General features: G+C 35.4%; 2 protein-coding genes across 3 annotated transcripts; both read right to left on the reverse strand.

The window, feature by feature from the left end:
* Nucleotides 1-4,154: 4,154 nt before the first annotated feature.
* LOC134260998 (sulfotransferase 2A8-like) lies at nucleotides 4,155-11,260 on the reverse strand. Of its 2 annotated transcripts, XR_009990697.1 has the most exons (7): nucleotides 11,037-11,260; nucleotides 9,117-9,434; nucleotides 8,890-8,993; nucleotides 7,094-7,241; nucleotides 5,545-6,410; nucleotides 5,106-5,238; nucleotides 4,155-4,225 (listed from the first exon to the last, which is right to left on the reverse strand). XR_009990697.1 is itself a non-coding variant. In XM_062743495.1 (5 exons), exons 1-5 carry the CDS (start codon nucleotides 11,188-11,190, stop codon nucleotides 6,301-6,303), a joined length of 834 nt encoding a protein of 277 aa, XP_062599479.1. In that variant the 5' UTR covers nucleotides 11,191-11,260; the 3' UTR covers nucleotides 5,087-6,300. The 2 variants fall into 2 exon arrangements, 1 of the variants encoding a protein (XP_062599479.1); XM_062743495.1 differs by lacking the exon at nucleotides 4,155-4,225 and having other exon boundaries at nucleotides 5,087-6,410.
* A 1,258-nt stretch (nucleotides 11,261-12,518) lies between these two features.
* Nucleotides 12,519-17,267, reverse strand: LOC134260997 (sulfotransferase 2A8-like; the record flags this gene model as incomplete). The annotated part of the gene is made up of 6 exons (XM_062743494.1): nucleotides 12,519-12,634; nucleotides 12,830-12,928; nucleotides 13,033-13,136; nucleotides 13,481-13,795; nucleotides 15,613-15,892; nucleotides 17,140-17,267. Coding segments are annotated over 6 exons (1,004 nt in total), but the record flags the coding sequence as incomplete, so codon positions are not given.
* Nucleotides 17,268-17,612: the final 345 nt, after the last annotated feature.

The following is a 17,612-nucleotide window of genomic DNA, read 5'->3' on the forward strand; positions in this document are numbered from 1 at the left end:
GCTTGTCACTAAATAAATTTTAACTTTTCATATGCCTTATTATTCTCTTCCTAATAATCTTCTCCATCACCTTGCATAATATGCTTGTCAACCTGACCGGTCTGTAGTTTGATGCCGACTTCTTACCACCTTTCGACGCCCGCGTGGCGCAGAGGTTAGAGCGTCAGCTCTAGAGTCGCGAAGTTAGAAGTTGATCCTTACGTCGCGGGTTCGAACCACTGTGGGACGTGGAGACCGGTCCTTCGGATGAGACCGTGCAAACCGAGGACCCGTGTCTCAGTAGGTGCTGGCACGGAAAAGATCCCTCTCTGTTCAATGACCCTAAGTGCCGAGTAAAGGACAAAATTTGCAGCTCTCCACCGACAAGTGGTGGCGTCTCAATATGAGTGAAAAATTCTCGAGAGGGACGTTAAGCAATATACAATCAATCTTATAGATCAAGTTTAAAGATCTATCAATGATTGCATTCAATTCATATATAACTTTTGGGTTGCTCTGTCTGCTACTGGGGACTTAGTGGTGTTTAGACAATGAAGTAATTTCTTCACTTCTTCTTGAATAATCGGCTCGTCATCAATGGGCATTGTATTTTCAATTGCTGTATGAAATCATCTTCTTCTGTAAAAACACTACCGAAAAAGTTCGCCAGCACTTCTGCTTTGTCCTGATCCTTACTTGCCACAAATGTCCCTTCTGATGTTTTATCCTGCAATTCTAAAACACCACTTTTACTCTTTCTCTTAGAGTTATAGATGAACCTCTTGGTTACATTCTTGCCATGTGACAATAGCCAACTTGAATGAATACTCAGCATTTTATTTATCATGATATGTATAAAACGTTGTGTTTTTATATCAGACATTCTTGGCAACTTTATAACTTTGGTACCTCTCAGGCCAGACCTACATTGTATAAGGAACAAAAATAAAATGATGGGCAACGTACAAACTGTTTTCAAAATAAAATATGAGCAGAGGTTTTTTAATCAATGTTAAATGTTATCCTGTTGGATCATAACCAAATACTTTCCAATCTGGATAACTTTGTTGTACTGTTTCCATAGTGTTTATATCCCTAGTGTGTTTACGATAATTTTAAAAATATTGTTTGTTTATAAATCGGAAAAATGCCTTTATTATCTATTGTTACCACACACATTTTTTTGTGGATTATATTTGTTGTATGATGGTCCTTGTATTGTATTAGTTTGTTTGGTGTTTTGATTTTGCACTCTCTATGAATAAATGAGGTGGTAGTGCAAGCACAAACCCCTCAACCACTTTGTACATTAGTTTGAGTCTCAGACTTGTTCTTCTTTCCTCGAGAGTAACAATATCGAGACTTTTCCTCATGCATGTTAATGCTCCCGGATTCCTGCTGCTGTAATCTTTTTTCATAAATCTTAGGGCTCTGTGTTGTATCTTTAAATTTCTAATTTATCGATATCTCCTTTGAGATATGAATTCCAGATAATAGCTCCAGATTCCATGATTGATCGAACAAGGATTTATATGCTTTTTTCTACATTGTTCTGGGACATTTCGGAGATTCCATCTTTAGAATCCTAAGGTGGTGTTTGCTTTCTTACTGATGTTATTCATGTGCAGACTCCATTTGAGATCGTTAGAAATTTCAAGTCCAAGGTACGGATTGTTTTGTACTTCTTTGAGGATATGGTTGCTAAGCTGGTATAATTTTGTTTTCTGATTTATTGACATAATGTAGCATTTTTTAGCATTAAATCTCATGCTCCACTTATTTGCCCAGTCTTCTAGTTGGTTCAAATCATTTTATAGTACCGTTCTTGGTCCATTTTGCTGTTGATGGTTCTCTATAGCAGGCAATCATAGGCAAATAAGCGTACAGACGAGCTGACAGCATCTGGTAGATTGTTAATGTGGCCGAGGACTGTGCCCTGCGGAACTCCCGAGTCTACTGATGTTTCCTCAGACTCTATGCCTGTTACTTTTGTTTTCATGTTCCTTGTTGTCAGGAAGTTGTTAAGCCATGTGTGAAATGTTCCTTGGATGCCGTATTGATGTATAGTTTATTGAGTAGTTTGTCATGAGGTTCGGTGTCAAAGGCCTTTGAAAAATCTAAGATGGCTAAGCCGACTTCATGTGATTTGTCGTGTTCTGTGAGGAAGTCGCTGAGCGTTGTTAGAAGTTGAGTCTCACACGAGTATCCTGTGATTGCAGCATTCGTATCGGCCAATTATCATAAATTAATAGCCGTGTGGATGACTTGAATGTATTTATCTCGTCTTATGCTTATAGACAAGCTCACTTTGTACAAGTAAAATAAAACACTTTCATAGAGATGAATAATGTCATTTATTAAAATGACGGTATAAATGTGCACAATTTAACACACAAGAGGTGAATCAGATTCACAAAGAATGATTGTGAGTTACATAAAATGGTCCCCCAAAACTGACAAGAAAAAAGTACAAGTAAAACAAGAAAATCATAAGAAATCATAAAATGTCATAAGAAAAAGTTAGCAAAAGATGGCACATTAAAACAAAATACGTCAATACATAAAAACAAATTTGAGTCAGACCTGTATTTCCGGAATACAGTACAGCTGTTTCATGCTAATTAATGTTATTTGCAGTAACCAGAACATGCAGGTTATTCTTATATGTTTGTTGTCAATAAATGCTAGATTTCCTACTGATTTAAACATTTTGTGTTTCTTTAAGGTATAGCCTACATATTCCCCAATTCCCTGCGTCTTCTTATTTCTTCCAAAAGAATTAGAAAGACAAAAAAATTATAAAATGTTTATATTCGTAAAAGTTTGGTACTATTAAAACATGAAGAATAAGAACAAGTTGTCTATATAGGGAAAATGTAGGTAAAAAATTGCAGCTTCTGTGCATAGAGTACATGGCATCAAATACACGAACTTTATAACATGCAGTTGATTACAGCCAATGCACTGGCCTAAAAAAAGCCTCAATATCAATGTCTATGACATTGGAGAAAGAATGTTTTTAAAATCTATTTATATATGAATTCAGAGCACATTTACGTTATCTGAGATATACATGGCTAAATCTGTCTCAAGTTCTTTTATAAAACAGTTTGGTCATGATATTGCTTTGAGTTATATAAGTTAACCAAAATATATTTAATAATACATCGTTCAATAATCTGAAAATTACAAATAAACATTTAACTGCATTGAATCTTCAATGTAGAACCCTTCATTTTCTCTTCGAAGACACCATCAAAATTCTCACTTTGTTCGTCCGTAAAGAAAGATTTCCAATCACCCACTTCACCTGCAGAAAAAACACAATACATATATACCTAACACATTTCAGGAAAACTTTCGGATGTGTCCCATTCTGTTCTCTTCTTAACTCGAAATTTAATGAATGAAAATTAGGTATGTTTTTTTTCTGATTTATTGCCACCTCTCATTTACAAGATCTTTACCTTAAGAGATAACTAATTAAACATTTATGTGGCATATTCATTTTCTAATATGACATTTAGACCTCTCCTTAAAGATTCAATGATAAGGATCTTGACAAGCTTCTACTAGTACAGTCATATAATCATTTAAACTACAGGAGGCACTGTTCTCTAGATTCCACCTATTCGACAGCTTGTCGATGACAACTTTTAATTTTTCTCGTAACTGTTGTTAGCTGACATATTTCAATTGCAACATTATATAAATCTTAAATTTGCAACTTTAGAAAATCAATCTACGAGTATACTAGTATTTAATATTTTGTCCTTGTAACTGTTGTAAGCTGACCTATTTCAACTGCAACATTTCATAAATCTTAAATTTGGAAAACGTCAAAATGATGAAAATATGAGTATATCTAATATTTTGCTTTTGCCCGGTAAATCTAGTAGGCAGGAAAAAAAAAAGAATGTCTATAATATTTTATCTGCCTGTTAATATTATTAAAACCTGCTCAATTATTTATCCTATATTTTAATCCAAAAGTTAGAAAATCAAATACACCATATATTATATGATTTTCTTACAAGTCCTGTAAAGGACGTAAGCATTAAACCTCTATTAATGGTTTAGAGTGCGGTATATTCTACCTTTTCTGTAGATGAACTCCCATGGTTTCCCCTTTTCTCTTTCCTTTACTTTTTCAAAAGAACAATCATCATAAACAGCTTGAAGAAATGTAGGATCGGAGGAGGTTCCGAAAAAAATTGGATATACGTTGCATCGTCTCCATACCGTTCTAAAATTAAAAAAAAAATTACAATTTTTCAGCATCTTTTAAAGAAAATGCATGTTGAAAATTAAGTACATTTAGAGGTATGCTTCAGAATTTTAATAGTCAGTTATTCTTATACCCTTCCCCCCCCCCCCCCCGCTTGAAAAAGTGGGAAGGTATATAGTGATCAGGATGGCCATCCCTCTGTTACGTTTTGGGATACCCATCTTTTATCCACAACTCCTCTTTTACCACTGAATGAAATTTAATGAGACTTTCACAGAATCTTTGTTATATAGTGCGATTGTGCACCTCTTATTTTACTTTTTGATCTGACTCATACTTTGTGTTTCTCTGAGCAAAACGTGGGCAGGGCAATTTTCCCCCACCCCCGCTTTCGCAAAAGCGAGGGGACATTAAATCTCATCTTTTACCCCCACCCCCGCTTTCGCAAAAGCGAGGGGATGTTAAATCTCATTCGTCTGTCTGTCCATCCGTCACAAAAACTTTAACCTTGGTCATATCTTTTGAATGAGACGAGATAGGGCTTTCATATTACAAATGTGTATTACCTGTGACAAGACCTTTCTAAATACACTAAGAGTTTTTTAACCATTTGACCTTGACCTTGAACTCTGACCTACTTTTAAAAAATTAAAGACTTAAAATTGGTCATAACTTTCAAATGAAAAGAGAAAGTGCTTTCATATTATACATGTGTATTATCTATAACAAAACCTTTCTTAATACATTATGATTTTTGACCTTGTTACCTTGACCTTGAAGTTTGACCTACTTTTCAAAAACGTTAACCTTGCTAATATCTTTGAAATGAGAAGACATAGGGCTTTGATATTAAACAATTGTATTACTAGTGACAAGACCTTTCTAAATACACTTTGACCTTTTATCTTGTGAGCTTGTCCTTGAAGTTGCTGTACGGCGTCATTCCACCAATCCCGGCACTGTACTGTATCGTACAAACAGAGATCTGCCAAGCCGTGCCAAACAAGGCTGCCGTACAATGAAGATAATAACTACAAAACGGAATTAAAAAGTGAAAAGACAAAATGACCAATAAATATGGATCACAAAGGATGTGTCTATAATAAGTAACTAAACAATTTCTCTCTGAAACTTGTAAATTTAACATAAGTAAACTTGCTGAGTATGCAGACGATATCGCAGATGGATAAAAATATAGTGCAAGTTGTAGACACATGTAATCGGGAATAATAATGACTAAAATGAATAGTAGACCACACAATAATAATTAACATAATAAATAGCAAGTAATTATGCCTGTGATATAGCATGAATAACAAGTTTGGTAAAATACGAACCTATGGCTAATACAGATAAGATGTCGGCGGGATGTAAACAACTTCCATGACTCCAACAATCGTGTACAATTATGGCAATGTCAGGCTCTTATTTGACTCAAGTGTAATCGAGTAAAACACAGTAACATCAAAAGATTTTAAGGGTATGTACATGCATTCATGAAATACAGGGTTTCCTGTATAAATCAATGCAAACAACAAGTATGTCAATGTGCTATAAATAAACGATACCACGTTGTATAATATTCAAAGGACTGAAATGTAGCAGTGAATTAATGCATAATAAAATCCACTCAGATAATGTTCCCAATAAATGTTGACACATAAAACATAAAAAAAATAGACTAATTAGTTAAAGTCTACCCCAGGCCATTACAGTACTATCAAAACATGAACAATAAGAACAAGTTTTCTATACTGGGAAAATGTAGGGAAAAAATTTGCAGCTTCTGTGCATAGAGTACATGGTATCAAATACACGAACTTTATAACATGCAGTTGATTACAGCCAATGCACTGGACTAAAAAAGCCTCAATAGCAATGTCTATGACATTGGAGAAAGAATAGTTTTTTAAATCTATTTATATATGAATTAAGAGCTTATTTACGTTATCTGAAATGCATGGCTAAATCTTTATCAAGTTCTCTAATAAAACACTTTGGTCATGATATTGCTTTGAGTTATACATGTATAAGTTAAACAAAACATATTTAATAATACATCGTTCAATAATCTGAAAATTACAAATAAACATTTAGCTCCATTGTATCTTCAATGTAGAACCCTTCATTTTCTCTTCGAAGACACCATCAAAATTCTCACTTTGTTCGTCCGTAAAGAAAGATTTCCAATCACCCACTTCACCTGCAGAAAAAAAAACCCACAATACATGTATATCTAACACATTTCAGGAAAACTTTCGGATGTATCCCAATCTGTTCTCATCTTAACTCGAAATTTAATGAATGAAAATTAGGTATGTTTTTTTTTCTGTTTTACTGCCACCTCTCATTTACTAGATCTTTACCTTAAGAGATAACTAATGAAACATTTACGTGGCATATTCATTTTCTAATATGACATTTAGACCTTTCCTTAACGATTCAATGGAAATGATTTTGAAAAGCTTCTACAAGTAAAATCTTATTATCATTTAAACTAAAGGAGGCACTGTTCTCTAGATTCCACCTATTCGATAGCTTGTCGATGACAACTTTTAATTTTTCTTGTAACTGTTGTAAGCTGACCTATTTCAATTACAACATTTCATAAATCTTAAATTTGGAACGTCAAAATAATGAAAATATGAGTATATCTAATATTTTGCTTAATTTTGCTCGGTAAATCTAGTAGGCAGGAAAAAAAGAATGTCTTTAATATTTTATCTGCCTGTTAATATTATTAAAACCTGCTCAGTTGTTTATCCTATATTTTAATCCAAAAGTTAGAAAATCAAATACACCATATATTATATGATTTTCTACAAGTCCTGTAAAGGACGTAACCATTAAACCTCTATTAATGGTTTAGAGTGCGGTATACTCTACCTTTTCTGTAGATGAACTCCCATGGTTTCCCCTTTTCTCTTTCCTTTACTTTTTCAAAAGAACAATCATCATAAACAGCTTGAAGAAATGTAGGATCGGAGGAGGTTCCGAGAAAATTGGATATACGTTGCATCGTCTCCATACCGTTCTAAAATAAAAAAAAAGTTATAATATGTCAGCATCTTTTAAAGAAAATGCATGTTGAAAATTAAGTACATCTAAAGGTATGCTTCAGAATTTTAATAGTCAGTTATTCTTATACCCTTCCCCCCGCTTGAAAAGTGGGAAGGTATATAGTGATCAGGATGGCCATCCCTCTGTTACGTTTTGGGGTACCCATCTCTTATCCGCAACTCCTCTTTTACCACTGAATGAAATTTAATGAGACTTTCATAGAATCTTTGTTATATAGTGCCATTGTGCACCCCTTATTTTATTATTTGATCTGACTCATATTTTGTGTTTCTCAGAGCAAAACATGGGCAGGGCCATTTTTCCCCCACCCCCGCTTTCGCAAAAGCGAGGGGACATTAAATCTCATATTTTTCCCCCATCCCCGCTTTCGCGAAAGCGAGGGACATTAAATCTCATTCGTCTGTCCGTCTGTCTGTCCATCCGTCACAAAAACTTTAACCTTGGTCATATCTTTTGAATGAGACGAGATAGGGCTTTCATATTACAAATGTGTATTTCCTGTGACAAGACCTTTCTAAATACACTATGATTTTTTACCCCTTGACCTTGAACTCTGACCTACTTTTAAAAGATTAAAGACTTAAAATTGGTCACAACTTTTGAATGAGAAAAGATAGTGCTTTCATATTAAACATGTGTATTATCTGTAACAAAACCTTTCTTAATACATTATGATTTTTGACCTTGTTACCTTGACCTTGAAGTTTGACCTACTTTTCAAAAACGTTAACCTTGCTAATATCTTTGAAATGAGAAGACATAGGACTTTCATATTAAACAATTGTATTACTAGTGACAAGACCTTTTTAAATACACTTTGACTTTTTATCTTGTGAGCTTGTCCTTGAAGTTTGACCTACTTTTCAAAAATGTTAATTTTTCCTTTTAAGTTTTGATTGAGAAGAGAAAGGGATTTCATATTTGACATGTGTATATCCTCTGACAAGAAGTTTTCTGAGCATGTTATTATTTCTCACCCCTTGAGCTTCACAATTGACGTTATTTTCCAATAATCAACTTCGATGATAACTTCTGATTGACACATGAAACGGCGTTCATATACAATACTGTGAAATCACAAATTTTCATGTGGGTTTAATTTTCGTTGTTTTCGAGGTATGAAGAGACCCCCGAATTCATGTCCACCATGAAATGTAAAATGTTATATACATAACTACTAAACAAGTCATTATCCACGAAATCAAATCCCCATGGAACAAGATTTTTTCCTCAAACTACGAAAATTTGACCCCACGAAAATGTGATTTTACAGTATGCCATAAAAAATAACATCTCATCCACAAAGACACCGAAAGTGGGAGACCACATTTCTTTGTCAATGAATTTGCTTGTTTCTATAACATTGAAGGGTAGCATTTTCTTATCCGCAACTCCTCGTATACCACTGAATAAAATTTAATTATGCTTTCATAGCTTCTTCATAACATAATGCCGTTGTGCACCTCCTTTATTACTTTTTGATCTGATACTTATTTCATGTCTCCCAGAGCAAAACATGGACTTTGCCATTATAACAATATGGTAGGCAGGGGGTATCATTTAGTCAGCTCATTGCTCACAGTACCTCTAGCTGAACTTACTTTCTTCAGATCTTCAAAATAGACAATTAAAATCTGTTCTGGATTTTGTTGTGCTGCTCCTTCCCATTCTTTCTCTCGTTCAAACCAACTCCCATAGTAACATTCTGTTTTGACGTGAAAAAATAAATAAAAATATGAAAATGTAAATTTAGACGCAAAGACGAAACGAGAAGAAATATAAGTATAAATTCAAGAACCAAGGACCGAACCAGAAGAAATAAACTTACCTCCACGTAAGAAATCTTCCAAAAAACTGGGCCAATCAGGGTGTACATAGTCTTTGACAACAGGATCAGTGGTGTAATGATGAAAAGCTGACACTGCAGTGTCTTTAGGATTTCGAATAGAGTGGAAAATTTTACCCTGATTTACTTTTGGAAGGTATCGACACGGAAGGTGTGATGTCATGATTCGAGGAGAGGGTGCATTTTGCACCTCCTGTAGATCTGAGACCATTTCCAGGAATTGATTGGACATGCGGTGGTTTGTGTTGCTAGGGGAGTTGTCAAGGAGACGAGGCACAATTGCATTTAGCCAGTGGTTTCCTGTTATAAGAATAAATAAATTGATCGTGAACCAGATTGATAAGTGAAGTTATGTAGAGGTTTTTTGTTGTAAAATCATGAAATTAGAAGTGCAAGATTCGCCATGAACTCTTTTGAAAATTCATTTAAATCAAAGCGAAGAAGTATGAACATTTAAATATTGTTCTAAAACTACATGCTTTATTATACAATTAGTTCGAAAAGGCAAAAATAATCACTTTGTTTAGCGATATTTATTGGAAGTGATGTATTCCAGTATATACTTTTTTATTTACTGTAAAATCACATATTTTCGTGGGGTCAAATTTTCGTGGTTTGAGGAAAAAATTTTGATTCATGGGGATTTGATTTCGTGGAGGAACAACTTTTTAGTAGTTGTGCATATGAAAATTTACATTTCGTGGTGGTCATAAATTCGTGTGTCTCTCCATACCTCGAAAACAACGAAAATTACCCCCCCCACACACACACACACACGAAAATTAGTGATTTCACGGATTGATTAACATTATTTCTAATTTTCTCGTTGATTCTAAGAAAACATTTCTTTCTATCATATTTAATCATATTTAAAACTTCATTATTTTAATTCTATCAATGAGGTCAAATTCATTTAGCATATTCATCAGATCATAAGCTGTCCAAAATTAAAACGAAGTCAAACTAGTTTATTTACTAAATTCCCGATCTATTGTGGTTTATAATTTGGTCTTTTGTATGTCATTTTTTCTTTACTCGTACACATCACAAAAATAAAATTTAATATAAACTATATGCAATTTTTAGGCTCAGATTTATAATGATGATTCAATGGCCTTGTAAACAAATACAATCTATTGTTAAAGGAACATGGACACAGTTTCATCTGATTTTTTAAACCAATTTTTATGTTTACAAGTCTTCATTAAGGCAATTCAAATTATCTGGAAAAAAATGAACATCGTTTTTTTGATTTACAAAGGAGATAAAATTCTTCATAATGTAAACAAGGCTAGTGTCTTGTTTTTGTTTACATATAGAAAATTTCATGTTAATAACATTACAGGGTTCAGTAAATCACTAGAAACTGTCTAATGGTATTTAGAAATAACTTCTTTATAGAAAAAAATCGGTTTTGAACGAACATATATTAGTATAATTAATCTATGTAAATAAAAACATGGCACGGACCTTGTTTACATTACAAAGGTTTGGAGCTCTAAATCTGTTTTGTATCTCGACAACTGAAATTCAAATTTTGATAATCATTAAAAATACCTTAGTTGGGTATTTGTAAACATAAAAAAAAATGGAAAAATAACTTGAAATTTTTCAGCTGAATCTATGTCCATGTCTCTTTAACTGACATTTTTCATACTGCATTGTTTACAATTTTCCGCTTATCATGGAGCACTTGGAAGATGTGACCTATTTACAGGAGTTGCCTACTCCTCCGGGCAACATGTGTTCCTCACTTTTCCCTTTATAGTTATCATGCTTTTTATAATTCTTTATATAAATATACACGTATGTGTTCATTTGGAGAAATATTATTACACAAAGCGTATTCATCTAATTGACTTAAGTATGAGAGATCTACAAAACAAGCGGTTTAAAGCATACCTGACTTGGGATACGAAATTATGAAAACATCATCTTTTCTAGTAGGTAAATTAACAATATCTGCTAAACGTCTTCTGGCATCTCGTAAGGTTGAAAGTGGCTTAAAACCTGGCACTATCAGACCATCTACACGCAGCTTTTCCTTAGTCGCCATACTATAGTAGGACCATATGGTATATTGTTGTATTATTTTATCACAGTTAGCGTGCTAAACCGAAAGTTAAATTGACTCAACTATGGCACGCCAAATTCACAAAAATGAGCTAAACCTAGTTTCACAATTGATAAACTAGGTTTATCGACTGTAAACTATAGTTTACATACCGTAAACTATAGTTAACAATTCGTTAAGTATAGTTTTTATCTGTAAAACTATATTTAATGGTTGTTAACTATAGTTTACGAATGATAATCTAAGTTTATCTGTCTGTAATAAGCGTTAACAATAGATTTTGTTGATAAACATAGATTCACGTTTGTAAACTATAGTTTACAATCGCAAACTATAGTTAAGAGTTGTTAATCATAGTTTCACAAATTGTGAAACTATATTTATCAGATCGTTAACTATAGTTAACGGTTTGTAAACTATAGTTTACAAATCATGAAACTGTATTTATCAGATAATCTATGTTTTGCAATCGCAAATGATTGTTTTGGGTGTTAAGTATGGTTTACGGTTGTGAAACATAGATTATCGCGTTAACTATGGTTTACTGATGTGAAATATAGATTAACGTTGTTAACTATAGTTTACGGTTTGTAAACTATAGTTTACAACCGATAAACCTAGTTTATCGATTGTGAAACTATGATTATCTCATTTTTGAGAATTTGGCGTGCCATACTCAACCTTGGCTCAATAGGAACTCTATTTTTGGAATTTAGGTCACGAAACTTAATTATTTATCTATTGTGCTCTTCTTTGTATGTGGTTATTTTAAGTGCACCTTGCACTGAAATGCAAAAATGCAGTTATTCTTCAACGAATAGATGCATTAGGTACATGTATCTCTCTCTCTCTCTCTGATTTTATCTGAAACCTACTCTAGCCATTAAATTAAAATGGAATTTAAGAGTGTTTTTTTTTTATTTTAGATAATTGATTAAACGTTTAGAAATTTACACTGTTAAATTCACAAGTGAATTTACCAGAGATATGTAAAAAAAAAACCAACCTTTTATTGCACAAGAATATGTAAGTTCCTGACTTTAGTGATGTTTTCATATAGTGAGTATACATGATGACTACAAATGAGACTGCTCTCTTATCAACTTGTTTGTCAATAACTTGCCTCTTTTAAGAAACTGTTCATACATCGAGTATGCTTTAGAGTATCAAATCATCTGAGAGACGAACCCCATTCATGACATATTTTTTTCGTAATCATAATTCGGTAATTAATTAGTATCCTTTAGAGATTTAAAATACGAAGCAAATTCTAAAAATAAGTATTCAAAGTCCTTTGAACAATTTTAAAAAACCGTTTAATTCCATTGTATTTTTAATTTTGAATCCTTCATTTGTTCATTGAAGACTTGATCAAACTTCTCATTCTGTTCCTCTCTGAATATTGATTTCCAATCACCCACCTCTCCTACAAAAGTGAATACGAAAATTTTGAATGTGTAATATTAAAAAGTGTATCTTTTTCTTCCGATGGAATACACATTAATGAAATGAATTCATGATTGCAAAAGGCCTTTTATTTTAAGATTAAGAGCACTTTAGCCTTAATTTTTAACCTTTTCTGTAGATAAAATTATATTCAGTTTCCTTTTCTCTCATTTACTTTATCAAAGGCACATTCATCATAAACAGCTTGAAGAAATGTAGGATCAGAGGAGGTTCTGAGAAAACAGGATATCCTCTGCATTGTCTCCATACCGTTCTAAAATAAACATTAAAGTAGCATAACTTCAATATCTTTTGAAGAATAAAGAGCAGTATAAAAAGTATGCCTTAAGTATGCAATAAGTAAGTTGTTGAACACACTTTCTTAAGATCTTCGTAATAAATGACCAATATTTGTTCAGAATTTTGCTGTGCTGCTTTTCCCCACTCTTTCTCTTGTTCAAACCAACTTCCATAGAAACAATCTGTGTAAAATAAATTCTTATGAATATTTAAAGAAAGAATGCATTTGATATCAATAATTTCTGGGTTAAGTTTATTAATCTATTCAAAGTTTCTAGTTATTGTTAGCATATTGAAAAAGAATATTAAGATTATAAACATAGCATAAATTTTTGGTTAACTTTCCAATTTCGACAAAGGATGAAAATATATGCATGCATTCCCAATCAATCATACAAGTATATTTTACAATTCTTCATATACGTATAGCTTTGTATTCAAGATAAAAAATAATAATAATAAGGATTGATGGTCAAATATGGCAATGATTTGAAATTGTTAAGAAAGAACAAGTCATTCAACTTACCCCCACGTACGAAATTTTCTAAGAAAATGGACCAGTTAGGATTCATGAAGTCCTTGACTATCGAGTCGGCTCTGGCGTGATAGAAAAAAGACACTACAACGTCTTTATGGTTCCGAATGGAATGGATAATTTTCCCACTGTTTTCCTTCGGTGTATATTTAACCGGAAGATGTGACGTCATTATTCGAGGCGATGGAACTGACTCCAGTTCCTGTAGATTCGGTATAAACTCTAGGAATTTTTCTGTCAGTTTGTAAGGGGTGTCCAGACAGGAATTTTGAAGACGAGGCACGAGTGCATTCAGCCAATGGTTCCCTACATTAGATAAAGTACTTTCATGAAATCAAACCAAACTTCCCCTGCCCCCCCCCCCCCCCCCAACCCAAATATAATCAGCATAAAATGTAAAAATAAACAGTTTTTCAATGAGAAGATTTCCTTTGTAAGTGTAAAATTTACAGATTAAAGTGTAAATTTTACAGATTAAAGTGAAAATTAAAAAAAATAAATGTCCAAGTGCCACTAACACGCTTCCGTAATCCAGAGATCTTTGATTTTTCTTTTTCCCCCAATAACTAGAAGACAGTGCTTAAAAATTTAAAACTAGCGCAGATAGATACATTGTAATGCAACAGACGTCTTTAAAAACCGCATAACCCTGTAGTTTTTAAGCGTCCAAAGTTACTGAATAAAAGAAAATCATTTTAGTATAAATTGAAAGTTTAAATTACTATCAATTAGTTGAGTATGCATACTAAATATGAAGTTTCTATCTCCAATGGTTAAAAAGTTATGGCGAAAGTCCTAAAAAGCTATTTTTAGAATATGTCACAGTCATGGTTAAAAGGTCATTTACCTGGGTGTCATTTGAAAGAAGTTAATTAGTTGAGCAAGCATACCAAATATGAAGTCACTATCTCTCATGTTTCAAAAGTTATAGCGAAGGATAAAGTTTACAACAGACAGAAAGACAAACAGATTGGACAAAAAAATATACGCCCCGAATCAGGCGCATAAAAAAATATGACTGTAATCTCTACTCAAAGTTACGCTGTCCAATATACAGACTTAGGAGATCCAGACATTACATAAGGGAGAAAACCCCTGAACGGCAACATTGGTGGCAGAAGTGAGAATCTTTTTTATATTGCCATTTATTTGATTGGATAAAAGACAATAAGTTATACAAATAAATCATTTGCATTATAAAGTTAATCAATAGTCCCAAAATATTTTTAATCTCAAGGGAGAATAATGAAACCTAAAATAAATTTGCGTCTTTACCAGTTTTTCTCCTCAGCAGCCCTGACAGTTCTCGCCTACAGTTAGCTGCAAAACTGTAGCATTGAAAAAAAAAACTGTATACCGGTATCTATTGCGCACAAAAACAAGATGTGTTTGTGAAACACTATGCGCCCGGCAGCAACAAAGTTCGAAAAAGCTATTTTTAGCATATAGGTCACAGTCAAGGTCACAAGGCCCTTGACTTTGGTGTCATTTGAAAGAACTTTATTAGTGGAGTATGCATACCAAATATGAAGTCCCTATCTCCTATGGTTCAATAGTTACGGCAAAAAGTCGAAAAAACTATTTTTAGCATATAGGTCACAGTCAAGGTCAGAAGGTCAATGACCTTTATGTCATTTGAAAGAACTTAATAGTGGAGTATACATACCAAATATGAAATCCCTATCTCCTATGGTTCAAAAGTTATGGTAAAAATTCAAAAAAGCTATTTTTAGCATATTGGTTGCAGTCAAGGTCACAACTCACAAGGTCATTGACCTTGACCTCATTTGAGAGAACTTTATTAGTGCAGTATGTATACCTAATATGAAGTCTCTATCTCTTATGGTTCGTAAGTTATGGTGAAGGTTAAAGTTGACAACAGACAGACAGACAAGCAGATAAACAGACAAGCAGATAAACAGACAAACAAACAGATAAACAGACAGGACGAAAACAATATATGCCCTGGATCTATCGATCCGGACGCATAAAAAGTGATGGAGTTAGGACTTTTTTGAAATCTAGCTTTTATGCAATTGAGGTAAGAATTGGGAAGAAATAATCCAGAACCGCAATTTTGTGCGCAATAGATACACAGTTTTTTTTAATGGGTGTCACTGTACTTATATTTATGTAAGTCTCCGGTTCAATACACTTTCTCTCTCCTCCCTCTCTCCCAACTCCCACACTCTTTCCCAATTCCCACACTCTCTCTCCCAAATTCGACTCTCTCTGTCTCATTCTCTCTCGCTCCCTCTCTCCCCAATCTCTCTCCCTACTCCAGCTCTCTCTCCCACTCCCACTCTCTCTGCCCACTCTCTCTCTCTCTCTCTCTCTCTCTCTCTCTCTCTCTCTCTCTCTCTCTCTCTCTCTCTCTCTCTCTCTCTCTCTCTCTCTCTCTCTCTCTCCCCACTTACACACTCTCTCTCTCCCCACTCACACTCTCTTTCCCCACTATCGCCCTACTCCCTCTCTCCCAACTCCAACCCCCTCTCCCCAATCACTCTCTCTTTCCCATTCCCACTTTCTCCCAACATTCACTCTCTCCCTTCTCTGTCCACTCTTTCTCTTTTTCTCTTCACTCCCCCGTCTCTCTCTCTCTCTCTCTTTCTTTCGACTCCCTCTCTTTTCCCACTCCCACTCTCTCTCCCCATATCCTCCCACTCACTCCACTCCCGCTCTCTCTCCCTAATCCGACTGTCTCTCCACTCACCCTCTCCCCCATCCTACTCTCTCCCCCTCTCCTCTCTCTCTCAACTCCCCCTCTCTCTCCCCACTCCAATACTCTCTCCCAGGTCACTCTCAATACTCCCATTCTCTCTCCCTTATCTGACTCTCTCTCTTATCCGACTCTCTCTCTCCCTAATCCGACTCTCTCCTTCCACTCTTACACTCTCTCCCCTGACTCTTACTCTCCTTCCCCAATTCCTACTCTCCCCTCTCTTTCTCTCGACTCCCTGTTTCCCTTCTCTCCGAACTTCCCGATCTCCACACTCCCTTTCTCTCACTTTACTCCCACTCTTTCTCTCCCACTCCCACACTATCTCTCCCATTCCCACACACTCTCTCTCTCCAAACTTCCACTCTCCCTAATCCGACTCTCTCCCCACTCCCTCTCCCTCCCCACTTTCACTCTATCCGAACTCCAGCTCTCTCTCTCCAACTCTCTCTCTCCACACTCTTACTCTCTCTCCCCATCTCCCCTCTCCCTCCCTCTCCATTCTCTCTCTCCCAACTTCCACTCTCTCCCCACTCTCACTCTTTCTCCCAACTCTCTCTCCCAACTATAACTCTCTCCCCACTCCCAATCTCCCTCCCTACTCCAACTCTCTTCTCTCCAATCCTACTCTCTCTCTCTCCACTCCGACGCCCTCTTCCCACTCCCTCTCTCTCACTTCACTCCCACTCTCTCTTACTCTCCAAACTATAACTTTCTTCAAACTCCCACACTCTCCCCATTCCCTCTTTCTCACTCCAACTCCCACACTCTCTCCCTCTTCCTAATCTGACTCTCTTTACACTTCCATGCTCTCTCTCCCCACTCCCTCTCTCTCCCCACTATCACTACTCCAACTTCGACTCTTTCTCCTCTTTCAATCTCTCTTTCCCAATTCCCCTCACCCTCCCTCACCAGTACTCCCAATTCTTACTCTCTCCACACTCCTACTCTCTCTCTCCCTACTTTTTCTCTCTCTCCCAACTATAACTCTCTCTTTCTCTTTCTCTCTCTCTCGACTCCCCTCTCCCCAGTTCTTCTCTCTCCCCACCCCTACACTCGCTCCCCATTCCCACACTCTCTCCCAACTCCCTCTCTCACTCCACTCTTACTCTCTCTCGATACTCCCACATTCTTTCCTTTATCCGACTGTCTCTTCCTAATCCGACTCTCTCTCTCCCCCTTATCCGACTCTCTTTTCCACTCCTACTCTCTCTCTCCCCTGACTCTTACTCTCACTCCCCAATTTCTACTCTCTCTCCACTCCTCTCTCTTTTTCTCGACTCCCCCTCTCTCTTCTCCCTCTTCGAACTCCCACACTCTCTCCCTGCTCCCCCTCTTTCACCTTACTCCCATTCTCCAACTCCCACACTCTCTCTCCCACACACACCCTCTCCACACTCCCAC

This window comes from Saccostrea cucullata, unplaced genomic scaffold (genome assembly GCF_032062105.1).
Source record: "Saccostrea cucullata isolate Sc308-1 unplaced genomic scaffold, CSIRO_AGI_Scuc_v1 ctg12317, whole genome shotgun sequence".
Taxonomy (NCBI): Eukaryota; Metazoa; Mollusca; class Bivalvia; order Ostreida; family Ostreidae; genus Saccostrea; species Saccostrea cuccullata.